Below are 19,051 nucleotides of genomic sequence, written 5' to 3' on the forward strand. Positions count from 1 at the left end.
CGTAGCGGAGATGAACGCCGGTCGTGCAAGGCCGCAAGATGCGCAATAGGAATAGCTAGAGACAACGCTTCGTCTCCCGGGCGGTCCGTGTTATAATTAGGCACGTGGAATCGAAAACCCCCAAAACCCCCATCAATGGGGGGCTCCACAGGTCGCGCTAGCCTCCGAGAGAAAGACGGGTTTCGCGTGGTTGAGCGGCGACGATACGGCTGGTCATTTTCCTCTGAATCAGAATTCTCGCAGCCTGAGTCGCACGGCGGTTCAGGCGCTGCTGTCTCTGCTGCCGTCGGTTGGGCCGACATTGAGGTATTGGTCGAGGCACCTGCATTCTGAGACGCGGCGGCCGAGACGAACGAGGAGCTCGCGCTGGGGGGCTGGGGGTCCGGGGTCAACGTGGTCAAGAGAGTATCCCACCCCTCAGGGCTCAGGCTGCGCTCGCGATCCCCGAGCCCATTAACGTCATTTGGCACGGCTCGCCGAGGAACCGGGCGCTCCGAATGCAGAGGGCCACCCAGAGGCGAGGCGCGGTATGGTGCTGTTCTAGTATTTGACGAAAGATTTGACCAGGCGGCAGAGGGGACAATCTCTATGTGACGGGGCCTGCTACGCGAACGCCCAAAATCGAATCGATGGCCCATGAGCCGTGTCTATGGAGACTGATTAGTTAATCTGACGGGCTACGTTAACGCAGAGAGTGGCACTTACAAGGCGGGCGCTCCCATTCTGAAGGCGAGGCTGGACAGCCCACCAATCCGAGCTGAGGTCTTGCTGCGGATTCTCCCAGTCGCGATTTCGCCAGCCAGGGCCAAAGCGCGCTTCCATATTCTCCATCAATGCCGCCCGTCGTTGGTCTCGCTCAGTATCTAGGCGTCCAAGGTCGCTGGGGCTCATGAACCCCATGCTGATGTACCGAGCAACCGTCGCAACATCAGCTGGGCTGGCAGGAGAAGTTGCGGCGCCGATCTCATCGAGGCCAGGAAAAGCGCGCCTCCGCTCATGGTGCTCAAGGGTCCTTGCTCGTCTTTGAAGCGAGACATAGTCACGTCCCGCGTTAACGCGGGCAAGGCGACGTATAGCTGAACGTGGTGGTGATGACGACGTAGTCTTGCGGGCAGTCTTTGGTAGGTCGGACTCGACAGGGGCGACAAAGAGTCTGGATTTGATGCGCCGTTAGCAATTAGTCAGAGGGAATGAAGTCGCAAAATGGGATGCGAACCACGAGATTGCAGTCGCGCTGTGACTAGGAATACCACGGTCGAGCCGCGTGCAGATGCGATCACAACAGGAATGGCGCGGTGTACGGAGGGTAGTGGCTTGACTTACGGAAGACCCATGGTGCAGTCGGGATTCTGTTTCGCGCATGCACAGCAGCAGGCAGGTAGGGATTTGGGGTTGGGAAATTCGCCTGGGGAATATCGGGCGCCGGCGCCGGGAAATCTGGCTGGATGCAAATGTCGAAATTCACGGGTCAAAAAAGGATGGGCTGAGCGTCAAGGCTGCGCGATGACGGCTCGTGAGTGGGCGCAGTAGTGAGGCTGGGGCGTCGTGTTTTGCGACCGTGGGGAGCACGCGCCAGAGGGGCAGATGGAGGTCAGGACAATCTAGGTAGCAAAAGTCTGTGAGCTCCTGATGCCTTGTTGCAACGCCAACGAGATGGCGATGACAAAGTTCGGATAATAGGAGGGCGCGTGCTCGTGGGGCACACGCGTGACGGATGATTCAATGGTTGGATGGGATGGGATGAAAGTGAAGAGTGCAAGGCGCGGCTGGGTCTGGATCCCCAGAACCTCTGGCTTCCATTGCCTCCTGGCCGCCACGGCGTTGGCACCGTCCCTAACGGGCTGTTAAGGCTTGTCACCAACTCTGGTGGTGGACCAGCAGCTGCACTAACGCCACCAGCAATCGCCCTAAACCGTCGTTGACGAGAACTGTGGCTAGGCACCGTGGCTAAGCTAGTATGATTGTGGCTGGTGCTCTGGTGGGGCAAACGCCGCCAACGTCGCGAAAGTTGATCTGATCATGTCTGCGTCAATGAAATTTGAGGTGAAAGCAGCACACCGAAACTCAGCCCCAAGGACGAGTCGACACAACGACAGGCTAGCTCTCCAAAAGGCATTATCAATGCACCACCCCCAGCAAACCCTCCACGGTTAAACATTCCCACTGGCGCAGGCTCAGTAGAATCGAGCGTGACATGTCTCGCCATGCCCAGAGCTCAAGATGTGTCCAACGCCCTGAGCCGCATCAGGGGCGTCCTGAGCACCAAGAAGGAAGCTGAGAAGGCCACGCGAGACATCCGCCTCGGTCTCGAGCGCATCACTCGCGTTCTTCCAGAGGTCCAGGAGTGGCAGGGCGTCCACGTCGGGGGCACCAACGGCAAGGGATCCATCTGCGCCTTTCTCTCCGGTTTCTTTACTCTTGCCGGAATCGGCCACGGGCGGTACGTCTCACCAGCGTTCCCGGAGAAACACAATGCCGTCTCTATCAACGGACGTTATGTCGACCCTCGCGTGTATGAAAAGGAGACGCGTCACGTCGAGGCGGCGTACAAAAAGTTGATGCGAGGCTGGCGGTTTGCGGCCAGCGAGACACCCGGTCCACTGTCGCCTTTTGAGCTCGAGACGGCTACAGCGTTTCGCCTTTTTGACAAGTACCACGTCCCATACGGCATCGTCGAGGTCGGGATGGGAGGCGCCACTGATGCTACCAACGCTATGCGTCGCAAGGCAGTCACAGTAATTTCCAAGATCGACCTGGATCATCAGGAGTACCTTGGAAACACCGTTGAGGAGATTGCCAAGGTCAAGGCTGGTATTATGCGACCTGGTGTTCCGTGCATCGTCGACCATACCAATGACAATTCCGTCATTCAAGTGCTGCGCCAACACGCCAGCAGCATAGGCACGCAGATCTCGCTCACCTGGAAAGCCGAGCCGTTTCTGAAGACACTGAACAACGACTGGTGGCAACTCGAGGATTATCAGAAGCAGAACCTCCTTTGTGCCGCACTTGCGTTTCGTCATCTATTCCCATTGAAGGAGATCAACTTGGACAGGCTATTGGAGATGGACCCATACCTACCGGGACGCATGGAGTGGGTCGAGATATCCAGAATGGCGGCCGGTCGCTATAAACCTCCAGTCCTGGTAGATGCAGCTCACAATATGCTCGGGGTCCAAGCTTTGGGCCGGTACACGGATTCCCGTCTGAGAGCTGACGACAAGCCTATCACCTGGGTGATGGGCTTCTCCTCTAGCAAGACCAAGCCATTCGCGAAAATGATCGAAACACTCGTCAAACCACAAGATAACATCGCGTTTGTCGAGTTTGATCGCCAAGACAACGAGCCGCCAGCAACGCCAGCTTCCGTAGGCCGCGACGTTGCCAAAACCATTGTGAACAGCCCTGATCAAGTCTACGCTGGAGAACCCGATATTCAGAGTGCAATTGAGTGGGCTAGCTCCAAAGTAGGCTCGGGTCATCTTGTTGTCACCGGCAGCCTCTATCTCGTCCGAGATCTCTATAAGCTCGACGGTGTTGATCGATTCAGAGAAACAGAACCCTACAAGCCGGGCACATCGCAGCTCTGGCAGTACAGCAAAATGTGGCGCCAGCGGCCGCTGAGCAGGGAGGAGTACGAAACCTTCACCGAGGCCAAGAAGCTTGAGTACGGCTCACAAATTGACGCGGCGACGAAGAAAGCCGAGCACAATGGCGAGCCTAGCTCTCTTCCAGACAATGCAGGCTTAGAAACCGAGGGTACTCACACAGAAAGTCAAGCTCCAGACTTGATCGATCCTGTCGAAGCGGCACTTCACAGCGACAGACAGCCCCCCCCACCAAACGTTCAGGGAGTCAAGGAACTAAGTGAAAAGGCGGCGCGGCACCGCCATCAATCGAATACATACCGGTCAGCACAACGCTGCATCGAAGAAGACATTGACAATGAGAGCGGGTCAACTAGCGAGGTGATCTCCAAACTACGAGAGAGTATTGGAGTCCTCAGAGCGCAAGCCGATCACCATCAGGAGACATACAACCAGACAATAGATGAGCTCCGCAACCATCCAGATGCGCCCAGACAATATGCGCTCATTTATTCCAAACTCTTCGGGCGCAAGTCGGTACGCACGCCTTTCCATCAGCGTACGGAGCTTGACGTAGCAAAGCCACTAAAGGAGAAGCCTCAGCCGGTAGAGGCGTCCGCCCCAGCGCCTGAGCCCGTCGACAAAGTGAAAAGGGATTTCTGGGGCCGACCTGAAGGAATTGATGAGCCTCCGGACTTTGAGGAATTCAAGAAGGAGTTCATGAAACGGAAATCGATCTAGGGAGGGAGATGTAACAGGGATTGGATACCCAGGCGGAGCAGTTGAGGGTGTACTATATTACTATATCGACGGATGGATCCCCGGTCCGAACGGGCGTATATAATGAGTGCCACGAGGCAGGTAGAGTGTACAGTAGGATATTTATGGCGCCCACTATAGAGGAATATTTTCTTTCAAAAGCCTTTCATCCATTTCCATCATCTCGTAGGGGCCGACTGTGAACAAGTCACATGATCGAGCCTTAATGAAGCCGCGGGCGTTCATTTCTGGTCCTGCTCAACCGCACCGCTAAACATGCCCCCGTCTCACCTCGTCGTCGTGTGCTGCCACGGTATTTGGGTCGGCGGCCCATCCAACGGTCACGACGAAGCCGAATGGCTCATTGCCGACTTTCAGCAGGGTGAGACGCCGACGTTCATTGAGCATATCAAAGCAGGCGTCAAGAGTGTTGCAGGCACTCAGGATGTAGTCCTCGTCTTCTCTGGGTAACACCCTCCACTCTTTTACAGACATGCCATCTTGTGATCTGACCATGTCCAGAGGACCTACACGGCAGGAGACGAGCATCTCCGAGGCGCAGAGCTACGCCAACATTGCCGCGGCGAACGCGTACTGGGACCATGCCATCTCCGAAGAGCAAATCCTCATCGAAGACCGCGCACTAGACTCGTACCACAACCTACTATTCAGTCTGACCCTGTTCTACGCCCGTTTTGGTGCCTGGCCTTCGCATATGACCATTGTCAGCCACGGCTTCAAGCGCCCGCGCCTCGTCGATGGGCACTGCTCTGCCATGGGCTGGCCACTCGACCGTGTATCCTTTGTGGGTATCGACCCTCCTAGCATGGCGGCCTCCGAGATGGGGAAAGAGGATGCCATCAAAGGCGTGGCTATGGCGGTTGGGGACTGGTTGTACGATCCCCATGGGCGGGGGGAGAAGCTCAAGGGCAAGAGGAGGAAGAGAAATCCGTACCGTGTTTGGCAGGGTGTTTTTGAGCAAGACTCCGAGGTGAGGGGAAGATCTCAGCTAGAGACTACGGGTGAGGGGGACATGGAGACATTGGTTGACAATGCTACTCGGCCATGGCACCAGGCGGCGACCAGCAATCAAATACAGCATAGATGATCATAATAAGATATCAGACCATCTATATCTTCGCCCTCTCTCGAGGACCATCCTCTACAGCCTTAACCAGGAATCTCACTGCATCCTCCACCATACCTGCGCTAAAGAAATGTCCAACGCCTTCATACACCTTGTCCTCCATATCCACACCACCAACGTCCTCCAGCAGTCTCGCCATAGGCGCTGTATTGGCATAAGGTACCAGCTTATCGTCACTGCCAGAGCAGAGGAGCAGTTTCTTCCCTGCCAAGCATCCACGGGACGCAAGAATCTGTGTTAGTCGTGACCTCTCCTCGTCAGTTAGGGGCAGCGCTGGGATGGGAGCTGTCCCCAACAGTATCCCTTTGGGGTCGTGGCCTTTGCAGGTCGTCACGAGATCCTCCGGAAAATATTTGCTGCCCAGGAAGCTCTCCCCGAAGTCCAGATCAGACGCCTTCGCCCGGTCACTCATCAACCCTGTTGCCCAATGTCAGCATTCCATCCCATTCCATACCATGATCAAAGGTCAGTTCACAACTCACCCATAAAGTCCGGGCATCCCACAACCGCCACCGCGGCATCCACCCTGCTCTCCCCAACCCACGCCTCCCACGCCGCGTGCCCCCCCAGACTCCACCCCAGGCACACATGGCCGTCCACCCTGCGCCCAACATACCCCCCCACGACGTCCATCAGCCCGGCCATGTCGGCGCGGCCGCCCTTGACCATGCCCAGCATGTCGATGGCGTGCGTGTCGTTGCCCTCGCTCCACGCGCCGTTGGCCTTGTCGCTGACCACGCGGGTGCCGTGGTTGGGCATGTCGAACGCCAGGGCGATGAGGCCGCGCCGCGAGGACGAGGGCGTTTGGTGGTAGGTGTGGAGGACGCGGCAGGCAATGTCACGCATGCGCGCGCGGGTGCGTGTGCGAGGGTGGAGAAGCCAGAGGCATGTTGTTGGTGTGGAAGGGGATGATGGGAGTTCGTCGAGACCGTAGACATCGACTAGGAGGCCCGCCATGGCGATGGTGGTCATGGACACCTCCGGGGGCAGTGGAAGGCCCTTGGTGGCGTAAGCGGCATCTCTTGACGCAATCATTCTGTATATGGGCTCTACTATAGTGATAGATGTGAAGAATGCTCGATGACAGGCGAGGAAGATGACTCGACGTCTGCGTCGTGATGAATTTGGGAGAATAGGGCGGGGTGCAGGGTAGTGGGGATAAGACGGCGTTGAACCGAGGATACCGAGGCACTCAGCACTCTACTGTATTCACTCAAGTCAGATCGGAATGGCATACAATTATATATTGCGAGCTATTTACATGCGCTTAAAGATCCAACTTCCCAGGAATACAGTTGGCGCGCCAGACCCGAACGGCGCGAGCTCGTCCAAAGTCGGCTGGCTGTGACAAAAGAAGATGATAATGAGGAAGAAGAAGAACAGTGCCCAGGTATAATTCCGTGCCAATATCGCCGTGCTCCCGCGCATATTGCTCAATCAAGACGTCCATGACCCCTAACGCCAGTGTGCAAGCCTCCACCCGAGGTATTCTGACTGAAAGACCATCCCCAAACAATGCCTGTTTTCGAGTTTTCCACGCACTCTCCGGCAAAGTTCCTTGGTATCATTCGGACTCTCATCCCCAACATTTTCAGCGTCCGTTACTTGTTTTTGACTAGATCAATCGCGCCATCTGTTTAGCGATTCCAGCCCTCTCACCAGGACCTAGTCCACTTTCCAGTGGTCGTTCTCGTCGGCCCCAAGACAGAGTTCAATGCCATAAAGGACCATTGTGAGCCCAACATTGATCCATCGCCATGTGTTTCCACCCACGTCACCGCCCCTGAGCGACCAGCCATCGTCGCCGTCGCTGGTCGAAAAATGTTGTAGGAGAAGGCTGGTGTAAACGGCGATTAGTATTGAGGGCGAGAACCAGCTGAGGAACCCCAGAACCCTGCCTGCCGTCTCCGAGTCATCCCAGTCAGGCTCATGCATCAGCGCTTGTGCACCCAGATCCTTCACCGAGGGGATGATTCGGGTTGCGCAATAGAAAACAAGGAGCCGGTACATCAGTGAAATGATTACGGACGGCGTAATGGTCTGGAATGCCGCGTAAAGGAAGGCGAGAGATGAATGGAGGGCGTATGGTAGCGAGCTGATGATATGCATCAATGTTGAGTACGAGGCCATGATAATCGGCGGCAGAGGTGGAATCTCAGGCTGCGAAGACGCTTGCTCCTCGCCATGGCCAGTGCCGTCAGAGGGTAGGTAGTCGGTGAAAATCTGGTATACGCAGAGCACAACATAGGCAAAGAGGAGAGACGCCTCGACCGGGCTCCCTCGGCCGCTCCCGATACCATAAATGCAAAGGAAAAGGGCCGTGGTCATAGCCACGCCAATTAGGGTAGCATCGGCGTTGTTGATCTCGGGAAATTGGGCGATGCGCCACAAAAAGTAGCCGGCACTGGCAATGACAGATCCGGAGAAGGCGAGTAGGGTGATCTAATGCTCTTGTCAGCTTCAAAAGCAGTGCCAATGTGTCAGTCCAAGATACTTACCACCCAGGAATCGCTCCTGCCGCTATTCACCAGGTACCTTGTGAGCTGTCCTGCAGCCTGGATGACAAGCAAGGTGCAGAACCCCTCAAGGAGCTGGAAGACGGGACCCGAGTACCTGAGGACATTGTCCCAGCTTCCCAGCATAACCGTCTCCAGCACACCATCCTTACCGAACATCCATTCTGTCCAGCTCGTGCTCTTAGACTGGAACACACCACCTAGTGTCCTCTCCACCCAGTTGGTACTCCCCGCATCGACGGCAAACTGTCCGAGCGACCATATGAGCAGCGACGGGATGATGATCCACTGCGATGCGCGCAGGACGGCGGAGATGGTGTAGCGGAAACGCGAGCCCTCGGGCGTGGAGAACTTTATTGTCGAGTAGAAGAAGTAGTAGAGGAAGAGGGAAAGGCTGTAGGCCAGTCCGCTGTCTCGGCCGCCAACATCGAAGGCAACAGGGATTGAGAGGACGATGCTGAGCAAGAAGACGGAGCTGAAGACCACGTTGAATATCCACCACATTGGGACGGGGGGACCTGCTGGCTGGCAGAGCGCCGTGCCAACTTGGATATGGGGGCTATTATCTGTGCGGTCGCGTGCTCGTTAAGTTGGGTCTCGTAGTCGTGAAGTCAGTCGGTACTAGGCGGCGAGGGGAGCTCGGATCGGATCGGGTTCCAAGGGTCCGTGGGATGCGGTGAGACGTGGTGGAACTGCGTGCGCACACGCGGGATCGCGTGACTGAGCACAGCTACTGGCGGGCTGCTGTCATGGACAGGGCTTGCAGCGTGTGTCGGCCGAGCGCAAACAAGTTAGTCCCTGAGTCGAGCCTAGCTGGCGATGGGTGAGCCTGGAGAATTGCTGCGTGGTTGGTTGACAAGAGGTGGCGGCGAGGGGGTTTGGTAGGCGGTCGTGCCTGGGGCGTGCAGGCCTTCAAGTTGTTTATCGACCTTTATCTTCACGTGCTTTTTGGCTTGTGACTGGGTGTTCCCATCAGGCATTCATTCAGTCATGCAGCAGAACTTGAGTGTTGCACTTTGATGTCGGACCTGGAGCTAAAAGTAAGACTTGCACTGGACCCTGAAGCGCATTCCTTGCGTGCTGGAAGGAAGATCTACGATATGATTAGGGCTTTTGCTGCAGCACAGGGGCATCTGCGCATCTGGGCCTTTACGCCAGCTGGCTTGTTGGGCACCTGTGTGGTGTGGTGTTGGGCCTGGCAGACAGCCCCAAATTGGAAGGGCGCCCACACCAGTGGAGAGACCCAGCTGAGGGTTCACCGACTATAAGCCCGAGTTCATGCATTTACACCACCTTCAAACAGAGTCAAACAACCATCAGAGGATCCTAAGAGTCCGCAATTAAAGTGATGCTCGTAGAGAGTCAATATTTATTTAGTGTTAATGCTACCTTGTACCTGAACACCTGAGGAGCCGAACGTTCAGCTTGTTCTGATGTGGGTACCTTGGGTACCATAGTACCTACTTGCCCAAGTTGTATGCAATTATCCCTCATAATGACGCAGGTTTCCACTAGTGATCATCAGTTAGACCAATCGCAGGGCTGTGCGCCAACCCTTGCATTCCACAGTACCTCGCCAGAGCCTCAATAACCTCATTCCCGCCGTGTGTTGCCATTGTCATGCCATATGCTACAACAAACACCCATCCCGATCAGGTGAGCATGGTACTGCGCCGCTACTCGTGTAATGAGAGCCTTCTTCTGGATCCCGTCTTTTATTAAGGTTAATCTTCGTTTCCCACTGCTCATGGCACAGTGTTGAGCGCAGATCATGGACCACTACGGGATACCTGATCAAGTCCTAACTACCATTTAGATAACCAGCTCAATAATATAACTGGTCTCGGAAGTCTCCTATTAGCTGTGGTGGTATTCTATCGCCTGCGATGACTACAGGCCCCTTCTACAATGGTGGCGTTTGAATAGAACTCGTCACTGTGGCGGCCAAGCCACGCCATTACCCTATGTATCTCATCCATTACTAGCGGTCGAAACATCACTTGTAATGTTCTATAGTTGATGAGGAACTACCTAGGTAGTAAGTAAAGAATTCGTCACGTGAAACACCTTGGAGAAATCACTTGATGAGTGTATGGCCGCCGTAGAAACCTCCACCTTGTGATGGTGTTGGGGATGAATGAAGCCACTCGGCCCAAACGAACTTCTATTCAGGTCATACTCTCTGCTGATATTATTTTACGGCATGTCCACAATCACAGGTAGTATATCAATAAATATCGTCGCAATGAGCATCGTATTTGATCAAGTATGCTGTCCGAACCGAGATCTATTGCCAGGTGTAGTTTTAATCAGAGTGATATCCGCGACGCCGGAAATGCGCAATGGAGGAGGACTTGTAACGTGTTACAGATAACTACTAGTAGATCACTGGATATCACGATAACCTTTTGGCTCCAAATCGTCATCTATCAGCAAAGGGCGAGCGGATGTCAAGGGCTTCTTGTCCATAGTTGGCCGTCTTGAAAATCGTCATGATATCTCGAGGCTCAGAAAACTTATGATGGTGAGTGGTGACAATGGCAGTTATACCATGTGGGGTAGATGCCTTTCTGCCTAATCGGGGGGGGGGGGGGAACCTCGCCAAGACCCTCGAAGTCTTCGAGAAACAAGGCTAAATAATTTCTCGGGAATTATACAGCGAGGCATGCTCGGTATCTTGGAAGATACCGAACAACCTACCCATTTGCCCTTGCGCGCGAAGATCGATAAATCCAGCTTTGGGCAATGACGTTCACGACTCTTACATCACAATTGAGGAACAGCACGCCATCCCATTGCAGAACGTGGCTGGCGCCGTGGCAGGCTACGAATCCTCCGACAACCTAGAGATCCAATGAATGCATGCTTACCAACTTTAATGTAGTATTAACTAGTACTCCAACCGCGCCAGTGGTCCAAGTGAAACACCCAAGCTGCCAAAAAAAAGTCCCACACCCGGAGTTACCGCAGTGGGGGAACCGGATGTTCGGCACTTGGCGCCCCAGACCGATCCGGCGCGGGACGCTGCCAGCACCGTTTCCTCCATGATGCAACGCCGTGATTAGCTCACGGAGATTTCGTTCCCAGATATAAGGTGGTCAGCGCGTAACTAGGGTCGGCTTGGCCACTCACGCTTGTCCGTAGCTCCAGGCTACAGCAAACCAGACACCATGGTGGTGTGGATGCTGACAAGAGATACTGGGTTTTGAAATATGGAGGGCGCATGGTGTTCCTGAATGCGAAAGGAAACATGGGGGCTGAACTCTTAATCTGGCATCCGCCAAATCCAATTTGAAGTTTTGACATTTTACCTTTTTTCTGTTTGTTGTCAAGAATCTTCATCGTTCCATTGCTGTTCTTCTACTATATCCGTAGATGGATTTATCCCTTTCCCAAACCGATCTCATCTACCTCAATACACTACCGTTAGTGGTACTTGTCTAGCCAATATGTCAAAGCCAGGAACAAAGGATGCGCAAATCGTTGGGAAACGCGATGCAGAGGTTGCGTCTATGGCGAAGAAGTCTTCGCGCCTTGCCTACATCTTTGGCGGCCAGAACATGACTGTCGGTCCGCGTATCGCCCCTGTGCCAGAGCACATGAAGGACGGGATAGCGACTCCCACCTCGACCGACTACGAAGATGTCACCTCGGCCGAAGCAATCATCCAGAAGCAAATCGACTCCGAGAATGGCGCCGCCATTCAGTACCGCACCTGCTCATGGCAAAAGACGGCCGGTCTACTCTTCAGCGAGTACATCTGCCTCGCCATCATGAGCTTCCCCTGGTCGTACAGCTTTCTCGGCCTTGTTCCAGGCATTATCCTCACCCTCTTTGTCGCAGCGGTTGTTCTGTACACGAGCCTGATATTGTGGGAGTTTTGCTTGCGACATCCCGAGGTGAGAGATGTCTGTGACCTTGGCCAGACACTCTTCTGGGGCAAGGAATGGGCGTGGTGGGGAACAGCGGTCATGTTCGTCCTAAATAATACCTTTATCCAGGGCTTGCATGTGCTCGTCGGCGCCGAGTATATCAACACCATGGCTGGCGACCGTTTCGTTGGCGGGTGCCGCACGGTCGAATTCTCGGTCGTCGTCACCATCGTCTGCTGGCTGGCGTCTCTGCCGCGAACTTTCAGCATGATGTCGAAACTAGGTACCGCAACGGCCTTCTTCACATTCATATCGGTGTTGTTAGCGACCATCTTTGCGGGCATTCAGGACAAGCCAGCAGGCTACGATCCGACACTGGGAGAGCCCATCGTGACGGCGATCCCCACAAAGAGCACCACGTTTGTTCAGGGCATGGCCGCCTTCCTCAACATCAGCTACACGTTCATCGGCCAGATTACTATTCCAAGCTTCATCGCCGAGATGCGCGAGCCTCGGTATGCTGCCCTCCCACAATGAGTCTAACTCGCTAACAATGCGCAGGGACTTTCCCAAGGCGGTTTGGGCGTGCACAATTGCCGAAGTAATCGTCTTCAGCATCGTCGGCGGAGTAATATACGCCTACACGGGGAATCAGTACGTCACGGCGCCGGCCTTTGGCTCTCTCGACGACCTGTACAAGAAGGTGTCGTTCTCGTTCATGATTCCCACCATCATTTTCCTGGGGTGCCTCTACGCCAGCGTCACGGCGCGATTTGTCTTCTTTCGCATATTCAGAGGATCAGGCCATATGAATGATCATACCGTTGTGGGGTGGTTGTCCTGGGCAGCGATTCTGCTGGCGACGTGGATCCTGGCGTTTATCATCTCCCAGGTGATTCCGTTTTTCTCTTCTTGTGAGTGCCTGGTGACATAACCCACAGATCAAGGCTAATCCCCTGCAGTGCTGTCCGTCATGTCGTCCCTCTTCGACAGCTGGTTCGGCTTCATCTTCTGGGGCGTGGCATACTTTCGTATGCGCAGCGCAGACATGTCAGAGGGAAAGCGTCGCAACCGTGTTCTTGACTTGTTCTCCATGGCAGTCAACATCTTCATCATCATCGTTGGCATCTTCTTCTTGACGGTCGGGACATATGCCAGTGTGCAGGGCATCATTGACTCGTTTAACGCGGGTGCGGTCAGCGGTGTGTTTGGATGCGCGAGCAACGGAATATGAGGAGCTCGTAATTGGCGAGATAGAGGCTATAAACAGATAAAACCAGGGTATGCTGGCCAGTCACTGAAGCGACGGTGGGCCTCTATGGCTGAGCGTCCGATGTGAATGTGATCATGTTGATGGAAGTTCACGGTGGACTCGTTGAGGTTGAGGACCCGCTTCGGAGAGGCGCAATCCGCGACACCTGATGTTGGTTTTGCCATCGAACCACCACAAGCTGCGTCAACCGCCGCCTATTGGTTGGTGCCTGGTGGGTGCAACCCCTCCCTGAACATACTGTGGATCAGACTCCAAAACCCCTGAACCCGCAAAACGTGCGCCACACCGAGCTGGCCTGGACCAGACGTCGGTCTCCAGAGATCCGAGGAGAGCTCTCTCCTTCACCTACGGAGCCATAATAGCCATTCCAGCTCCTCCATTCCCCCACTCGAGTCTTTCTTTATCCCCAAGGATTGACTCTGTTTTACCCCCAAAGATGGCGTCCTCCAGCTCTGCCACCGTCACCAAGACGCCCAAGCAGCGCAAGTCTGCTGGTGGCACCAAGGACTCTGGCAAGGAGACGGCCGCCACCGATGCCCATGACTTTTTCTGGACATATACCGAGGAGCCGCACCGTACACGACGGATTGCCATCATCAAAGCTCACCCTGAGGTATGAGAGATCCATTGCTCACTAGCTCTGCAATGGGAGATTGACAAAACGCAGGTCACCAAGCTCTGCGGCCACGAGCCTCTGACCAAGTACGTCGTCGCCGGCGTTGTCGCCCTCCAGGTCGCCCTCGCATACTACCTCCGCAATACGTCCTTCTTCTCGTTCAAGTTCTGGGCCATTGCCTACGTCTTTGGTGCCACCGCCAACCAGAACCTGTTCCTCGCTATCCACGAGATATCACACAACCTGGCCTTCAAGAGCCCCTTCGCCAACCGGCTGCTGGCCATCGTTGCCAATCTGCCCATTGGCATTCCGTATAGCGCCTCCTTCCGAGTTTGTCCCCCGACGTTTTACAAGATCCTAGACGAGACGGACCATACTAACAGAAGCAGCCTTACCACCTCACCCATCACAAGAGCCTCGGCGTTGATGGCGTCGACACCGATCTCCCCACCGCCATCGAGGGCGTCCTCCTCGACTCCATCTTCGGCAAGGCCTTCTTCTGCACCTTCCAGATCTTCTTCTACGCCCTCCGCCCCATGGCCGTCTACCGCGTGGCCCTCACCAAAATCCACTTCCTTAACATCGCCGTCCAGGCCGCCTTCGACTACGCCCTCGTGACTCTCGCCTCGCCCCACGCCCTCCTCTACCTCATCCTCTCCTCCTTCCTGGCTGGCAGCCTGCACCCACTGGCTGGCCACTTCATCGCCGAGCACTACGTCTACGAGACAGTCGCGCCCGCCGCCCGCGACCCGGAGAACCGCATCCCCGTCCCCGAGACCTTCTCGTACTACGGCCCGCTCAACTGGCTGACGTACAACGTGGGGCTGCACAACGAGCACCACGACTTCCCCGCCGTGCCCTGGACGCGCCTCCACGCGCTGAACCGCATCGCGGCCGACTTCTACGACGACCTCCCCCGCCACGAGAGCTGGACCATGGCCATCTGGCGCTTCATCTTTGACGAGAACGTCGGCATCAAGTGCCGCGTCAAGAGGGAGGGTGGTGGCCGGATCGTCGGTGGGGCGTCCGCGTGGAAGGAGACGGAGATCCAGAACTAGGTATTAGACATGTTCTTTTTGCGGGCAAGAAGTGCGGTATGAAAATATGAGAGGGCCCCAGTTTCAAGCATAGATGTGTGTCAGCTTCATGACACTTTGCGGGACAGCTAGTCCACAGCATGGGGATCTTGGCGTCAGGAGTTGATCAGGACAGAAGGGCTTCAGTATTGTACATGGTATGTCGCAGGAAATCAATAGACTTGTTGCAATCGCACCTTGCACCCAGCATGTCCAACGAGAATGAAATGAAGTCATGACATGGCGCCTGTTTACCAATCGGAAAAGCAAAAGACAAAGCAAAGTGTAGCTAGGATACAAGGACGTACAGTCGCTTGCGGAACGAATCATTTCCCTTCAAACCCTCTCACCAAAACATGTTCGTCGTCATGGCCCCCTCCCCATAGCGATGGGCCGGCCCCTCCCCAGACGCCGTATCTCGCATTAAACCCTTCAGCAGCGCTGTATTCTGAATGTCTGTGAAAAGTAACGTCGTTGCAAGCTCCTCCGTGGTATCCTCGGCAATCCCTGCTTCTCACCAACAGCACAGGTCAGAATTAGAAAAAGAAATATCCAACCAGGAAGGCCAGAAAGCACAAGAGTGCCGTGATCTTAACAGGCACGCCCTGCACGTTCTGCGGAACAGCTTGGGCCAGCTGGCCACTGGCCTCTTTCACACCGGTGGCGCTGGTCTTAACGCGCTGGCGTATGGTGGCGTCGGTCGTTGTGGCTTCCTTGGCGGCGGTAGAGATGGTCGCTGCAGCAGCGGTAACAGCTGACTTGGGGGATTCGCTCTTAACATCCTCCGGCTCAGATTTAGCCTCGTCGCTGTAAGGCGGGGGTGATTCGGCGCCGGCGCTGGGAGAAGCAAATGTCCTCGGGGCTTCGGGGGTATCCGTGGACTGGCGACAGGTTAGCTGATACTAACTCAGGATTCGGATCACAACACTACGCACTCCTCCGTTGACGGCAGTCTGCTTGCTGGGCGTCGCCGCAATAGCGGGAGAAGTCGGGGCGGCTTCGTCCGCGCTGGCGGCCAGCCAGTTGACTCGAATCTTTCTCTCGCTGATGGCAGACTTCTCGGTCGAGTCGAACTATTAAAATGTTACCAGAGAGTCCCAGGCATCCATCACGAGCAAACATACCACCGAAGGGATGCTGCTAAACTCCTTGTCGCCGGTGATGGGAGCAGATTGGACGAGGAACTTGTCGCGGCACTTGGCGTCTGGCGGGGGCTCCTGCTTCATGGCCTGCAGCAGCACTGATAGCGGTTAGCGACCTGGTAAAAATGATATATCTTCTCTTGGGGCATACCCGTCACATCGAAATCAGCGCCGGGCTCGATGCGGCCGGCATTGGGGCGCACGCAGTATCTGGATGGTCACGGTCAGACTGGTCTCGAGCATATCGTCGCGGGGTCGAGGTCGTCGTACTGTTTTGGCGCAGTGGTTTTGACCTTGTTCAAGTTAGCCAAGGCCATCCCACGGGACAGAGAGGTTATTCCCACATACCTTGAAGGCAACGGGTGTCTTGTTAGGATTCTTGATGGTAAGTGTCTGCGACACCTCGTAGGTAAACGGACCTATAACCCCTGTCAATAGCTGTCCTCCACCTCAAGACTCGCCTAGAGATGCACGTACGCCGAAAGCTCAGCTCCAGTGGCTCGATGTCGACCGACATGATGGGCTAGTCGTATAATCGGGCAGCTTAATAAGGAGGTTGTGGGGGTTCGATCAAGCCTCGTACGACGGTTGACGATGCGTAAGGGATGGCTAGAAACGGAGCTAAAGGAGTGGAAAAAGCGGATACAAAAGCCGTAGAGGTCGGTAGTCCGTGATGAGTATATAGTTTGCGAGTCGAGTGTTCTGGTGGTGATGTGGTTGATGCTAGGATTCCAGACGTTGGCGACGTAATCGCTGGGGCCAACTTTCCGCCTGCTTTCTTGCTCCCCAACCTCGGAGCTTCCTTGCAACAGGAGGAGGTGGGAGTGGATGTGGTTGCCCGACGTATTGCCGACCGTCGTAGTCTGCCCTACGTTCCTACCCTGTACTTGTACTAGATTTCATGCCCGAAGTTCGCTCTAAATGTTGCCTGGAATGATTAATGGGGATGAATTAAAAAAGATAGAGGAGCTCGCTTCAATTTTAAGTATAGTTTCTACACTGTAAAATAACGTCTTAGACTATTGTTCCGTCAACAGTATCTCGCTAGTACTACCGACCATTGGTCTTTAGTACATTTACGCAAACAACTTAAGACACACCCCCACGAGAAGCACCCAACGTTTTTCAGCTCAGGTACCTAACTTTAACCTGCCGAAACTTACGAAGCGTCATCCAAAACAATATCTTACCCCTGAAAAGACGCTTGAAATTATCCTACTCCTCTATAAGGTAATTCAAGAAACTCCGAGTGCTGCAGCCTTTCGAATGGGAGCAGAAAATGGCTGGACCATGGCATCTTGTGCCGATACTGGGTTTACCAATAAGTCACATCCTGAGGTACCTAATACTGTACAACATTTAAGTCCCGGCACATGCTTGTATACACGGTTAGGGATGAAAATGAGCGTGGAGTTTCGGATTTTAGGTACCAATCTTGACCTAGCAACGACCTATGAGATACCGTATTCATTTATGTACATGCCATACTGGGTTCACCTACCTGTGGAGCTGCGAAGGCAACGGTGCCATGACGTCGGTTGGGCGGTACAAAAGCAGTTTCCTCCATTTTCAATCAAGTCATTTCTTCGATCCTCTGTTTGAGTATTGAACTGCTCTGTCTTCAAACACTGACGCACGGAGAGAAATTTGTGGAAATTAGTCGAATGCGGCATCCACAACGGCGAAGACTGTGCTTCCGTAATACTGGCGCCTCTTACATTGAAGCTACCGTGCCCCTCATTCACCAGAGAGCATCACTCCAAGTCTCCAACGCTCAACTGCCCCACCACAACCTGGCCTGACCACTTCAGCTACCGCAGCTGTACCTTCACGATGCCGTCAGATCTGGAAGCCCTAATCGACATGGGCTTTGAGAAAGCCCGTGCCGAGATTGCCGTCAAGAAGTCTGGAGGACGTATGTTTGACCCACGCGGCCTGCTGGTGCCTGAAGCCCACCTCGCTCACCGTTACTAGTTCAAGGAGCTCTCGAATGGCTGGAGAAGAACCAGGACAAACCGATTGAAGAGATCCAAAACGATGAGGCTGACAAGGGAGAGGAGGATGACGAGGAGGCGACCCAGGCCAAGATTGCTGAGCTCGAGACCGGCCAGGCTCGCTCCATGGTCTGCAACGATTGTGGCAAGAAGTTTAGATCTCTCAACGCGGCCGAGTTCCACGCTTCAAAAACGTGTGTCTACTAAAACTTAGGCTGAATGGAATTACTGACATGCATTAGGGAACACACGGACTTCTCGGAATCAACCGAGGAGATCGCCCCGCTGACGGAGGACGAGAAAAAGGCCAGGCTAGAGGAGTTGCGAGAGCGGCTCAAGGCCAAGAAGGCTGCTTCGGCTGTCAAGGACAAGGAGGAGCATAAGCGAAACGAGGTGAGCCTTATTACCAGTGCTATCATATGCTTTGGCTGACCGTGTGAAGCAAATTCGAGCCAAGTCTACCAAGGAGACCCAGGAAGCCAAGGAGGAGCTACAACGCAAGGAGCAGATCAAGGAAGCCGCCCGCAAGCGCCAGGAGAAGCTCGAAGACATCGAGGCCAAGAAACGCATCAAGGCCAAGATCGAGGCCGACAAGGCCGAACGGCGGCGCAAGGCCGAGGAGGCCAAGGCTGCCCGCGAGGGCAGAGCTCCCGAAGTTGCGGCCGCGCCCGCACCGGTGCCTGCAGCAGCGGCTCCCAGGCCCAAGGCTGACCATAGCGAGGCGCGCCTCAGACTGCAGACGGATTCGGGTAACATCATGAAGACACTGCCGGCTGAGACGACACTATTTGAGGTGGCGCAGCAGCTTCAGACGGAGACGGGCAATGCTGTGACGAGCTTCACGACTACGTTCCCCAGAAAGACTTTCCAAGGAGATACGGACATGTCTAAGACGCTTAAGGAGGCCGGTCTGACACCTTCGTCGGTTCTCATTGTTAAGTAGAACGTATTATGTGAAGATGGATATGCATTGCATGGCGTTGGCGAACGGCCATATGAGATATGCGACTGTACTTAGGACAAGCGGCCAGCAGGATGCTGCCGGTTGAGGAAAGCCCAGGGTCTGGCA

At 54.8% G+C, this 19,051-nt stretch overlaps 8 protein-coding genes across 8 annotated transcripts; 5 read left to right on the forward strand and 3 right to left on the reverse strand.

The window, feature by feature from the left end:
• Positions 1 to 2,204: 2,204 nt before the first annotated feature.
• FOL3 (bifunctional folylpolyglutamate synthase/dihydrofolate synthase) lies at positions 2,205 to 4,328 on the forward strand (the record flags this gene model as incomplete). Its single annotated transcript, XM_083194350.1, has 1 exon — positions 2,205 to 4,328. One exon carries the CDS (start codon positions 2,205 to 2,207, stop codon positions 4,326 to 4,328), a length of 2,124 nt encoding a protein of 707 aa, XP_083049263.1.
• A 294-nt stretch (positions 4,329 to 4,622) lies between these two features.
• ACO1O0_004919 (uncharacterized protein) lies at positions 4,623 to 5,454 on the forward strand (the record flags this gene model as incomplete). Its single annotated transcript, XM_083194351.1, has 2 exons — positions 4,623 to 4,813; positions 4,869 to 5,454. 2 exons carry the CDS (start codon positions 4,623 to 4,625, stop codon positions 5,452 to 5,454), a joined length of 777 nt encoding a protein of 258 aa, XP_083049264.1.
• Positions 5,455 to 5,476: 22 nt separating this feature from the next.
• Positions 5,477 to 6,528, reverse strand: ACO1O0_004920 (Alpha/Beta hydrolase protein; the record flags this gene model as incomplete). The annotated part of the gene is made up of 2 exons (XM_083194352.1): positions 5,477 to 5,910; positions 5,976 to 6,528. The coding sequence occupies 2 exons, from the start codon at positions 6,526 to 6,528 to the stop codon at positions 5,477 to 5,479; spliced, it is 987 nt and encodes a 328-aa protein (XP_083049265.1).
• Positions 6,529 to 7,158: 630 nt separating this feature from the next.
• On the reverse strand, positions 7,159 to 8,513 carry ACO1O0_004921 (ICE2-domain-containing protein; the record flags this gene model as incomplete). Its single annotated transcript, XM_083194353.1, has 2 exons — positions 7,159 to 7,935; positions 7,992 to 8,513. The coding sequence occupies 2 exons, from the start codon at positions 8,511 to 8,513 to the stop codon at positions 7,159 to 7,161; spliced, it is 1,299 nt and encodes a 432-aa protein (XP_083049266.1).
• A 2,945-nt stretch (positions 8,514 to 11,458) lies between these two features.
• On the forward strand, positions 11,459 to 13,115 carry ACO1O0_004922 (transmembrane amino acid transporter protein-domain-containing protein; the record flags this gene model as incomplete). Its single annotated transcript, XM_083194354.1, has 3 exons — positions 11,459 to 12,396; positions 12,443 to 12,795; positions 12,844 to 13,115. 3 exons carry the CDS (start codon positions 11,459 to 11,461, stop codon positions 13,113 to 13,115), a joined length of 1,563 nt encoding a protein of 520 aa, XP_083049267.1.
• A 475-nt stretch (positions 13,116 to 13,590) lies between these two features.
• On the forward strand, positions 13,591 to 14,828 carry DES1 (fatty acid desaturase-domain-containing protein; the record flags this gene model as incomplete). The annotated part of the gene is made up of 3 exons (XM_083194355.1): positions 13,591 to 13,767; positions 13,822 to 14,100; positions 14,160 to 14,828. 3 exons carry the CDS (start codon positions 13,591 to 13,593, stop codon positions 14,826 to 14,828), a joined length of 1,125 nt encoding a protein of 374 aa, XP_083049268.1.
• Positions 14,829 to 15,382: 554 nt separating this feature from the next.
• Positions 15,383 to 16,505, reverse strand: SCS2 (PapD-like protein; the record flags this gene model as incomplete). Its single annotated transcript, XM_083194356.1, has 5 exons — positions 15,383 to 15,727; positions 15,782 to 15,919; positions 15,971 to 16,075; positions 16,337 to 16,407; positions 16,466 to 16,505. 5 exons carry the CDS (start codon positions 16,503 to 16,505, stop codon positions 15,383 to 15,385), a joined length of 699 nt encoding a protein of 232 aa, XP_083049269.1.
• A 1,316-nt stretch (positions 16,506 to 17,821) lies between these two features.
• On the forward strand, positions 17,822 to 18,925 carry ACO1O0_004925 (ubiquitin-related domain-containing protein; the record flags this gene model as incomplete). Its single annotated transcript, XM_083194357.1, has 4 exons — positions 17,822 to 17,903; positions 17,963 to 18,176; positions 18,225 to 18,375; positions 18,425 to 18,925. 4 exons carry the CDS (start codon positions 17,822 to 17,824, stop codon positions 18,923 to 18,925), a joined length of 948 nt encoding a protein of 315 aa, XP_083049270.1.
• Positions 18,926 to 19,051: the final 126 nt, after the last annotated feature.

This window comes from Amphichorda felina, assembly GCF_050947745.1.
Source record: "Amphichorda felina strain 45539 chromosome Unknown scaffold_5, whole genome shotgun sequence".
NCBI lineage: Eukaryota > Fungi > Ascomycota > Sordariomycetes > Hypocreales > Bionectriaceae > Amphichorda > Amphichorda felina.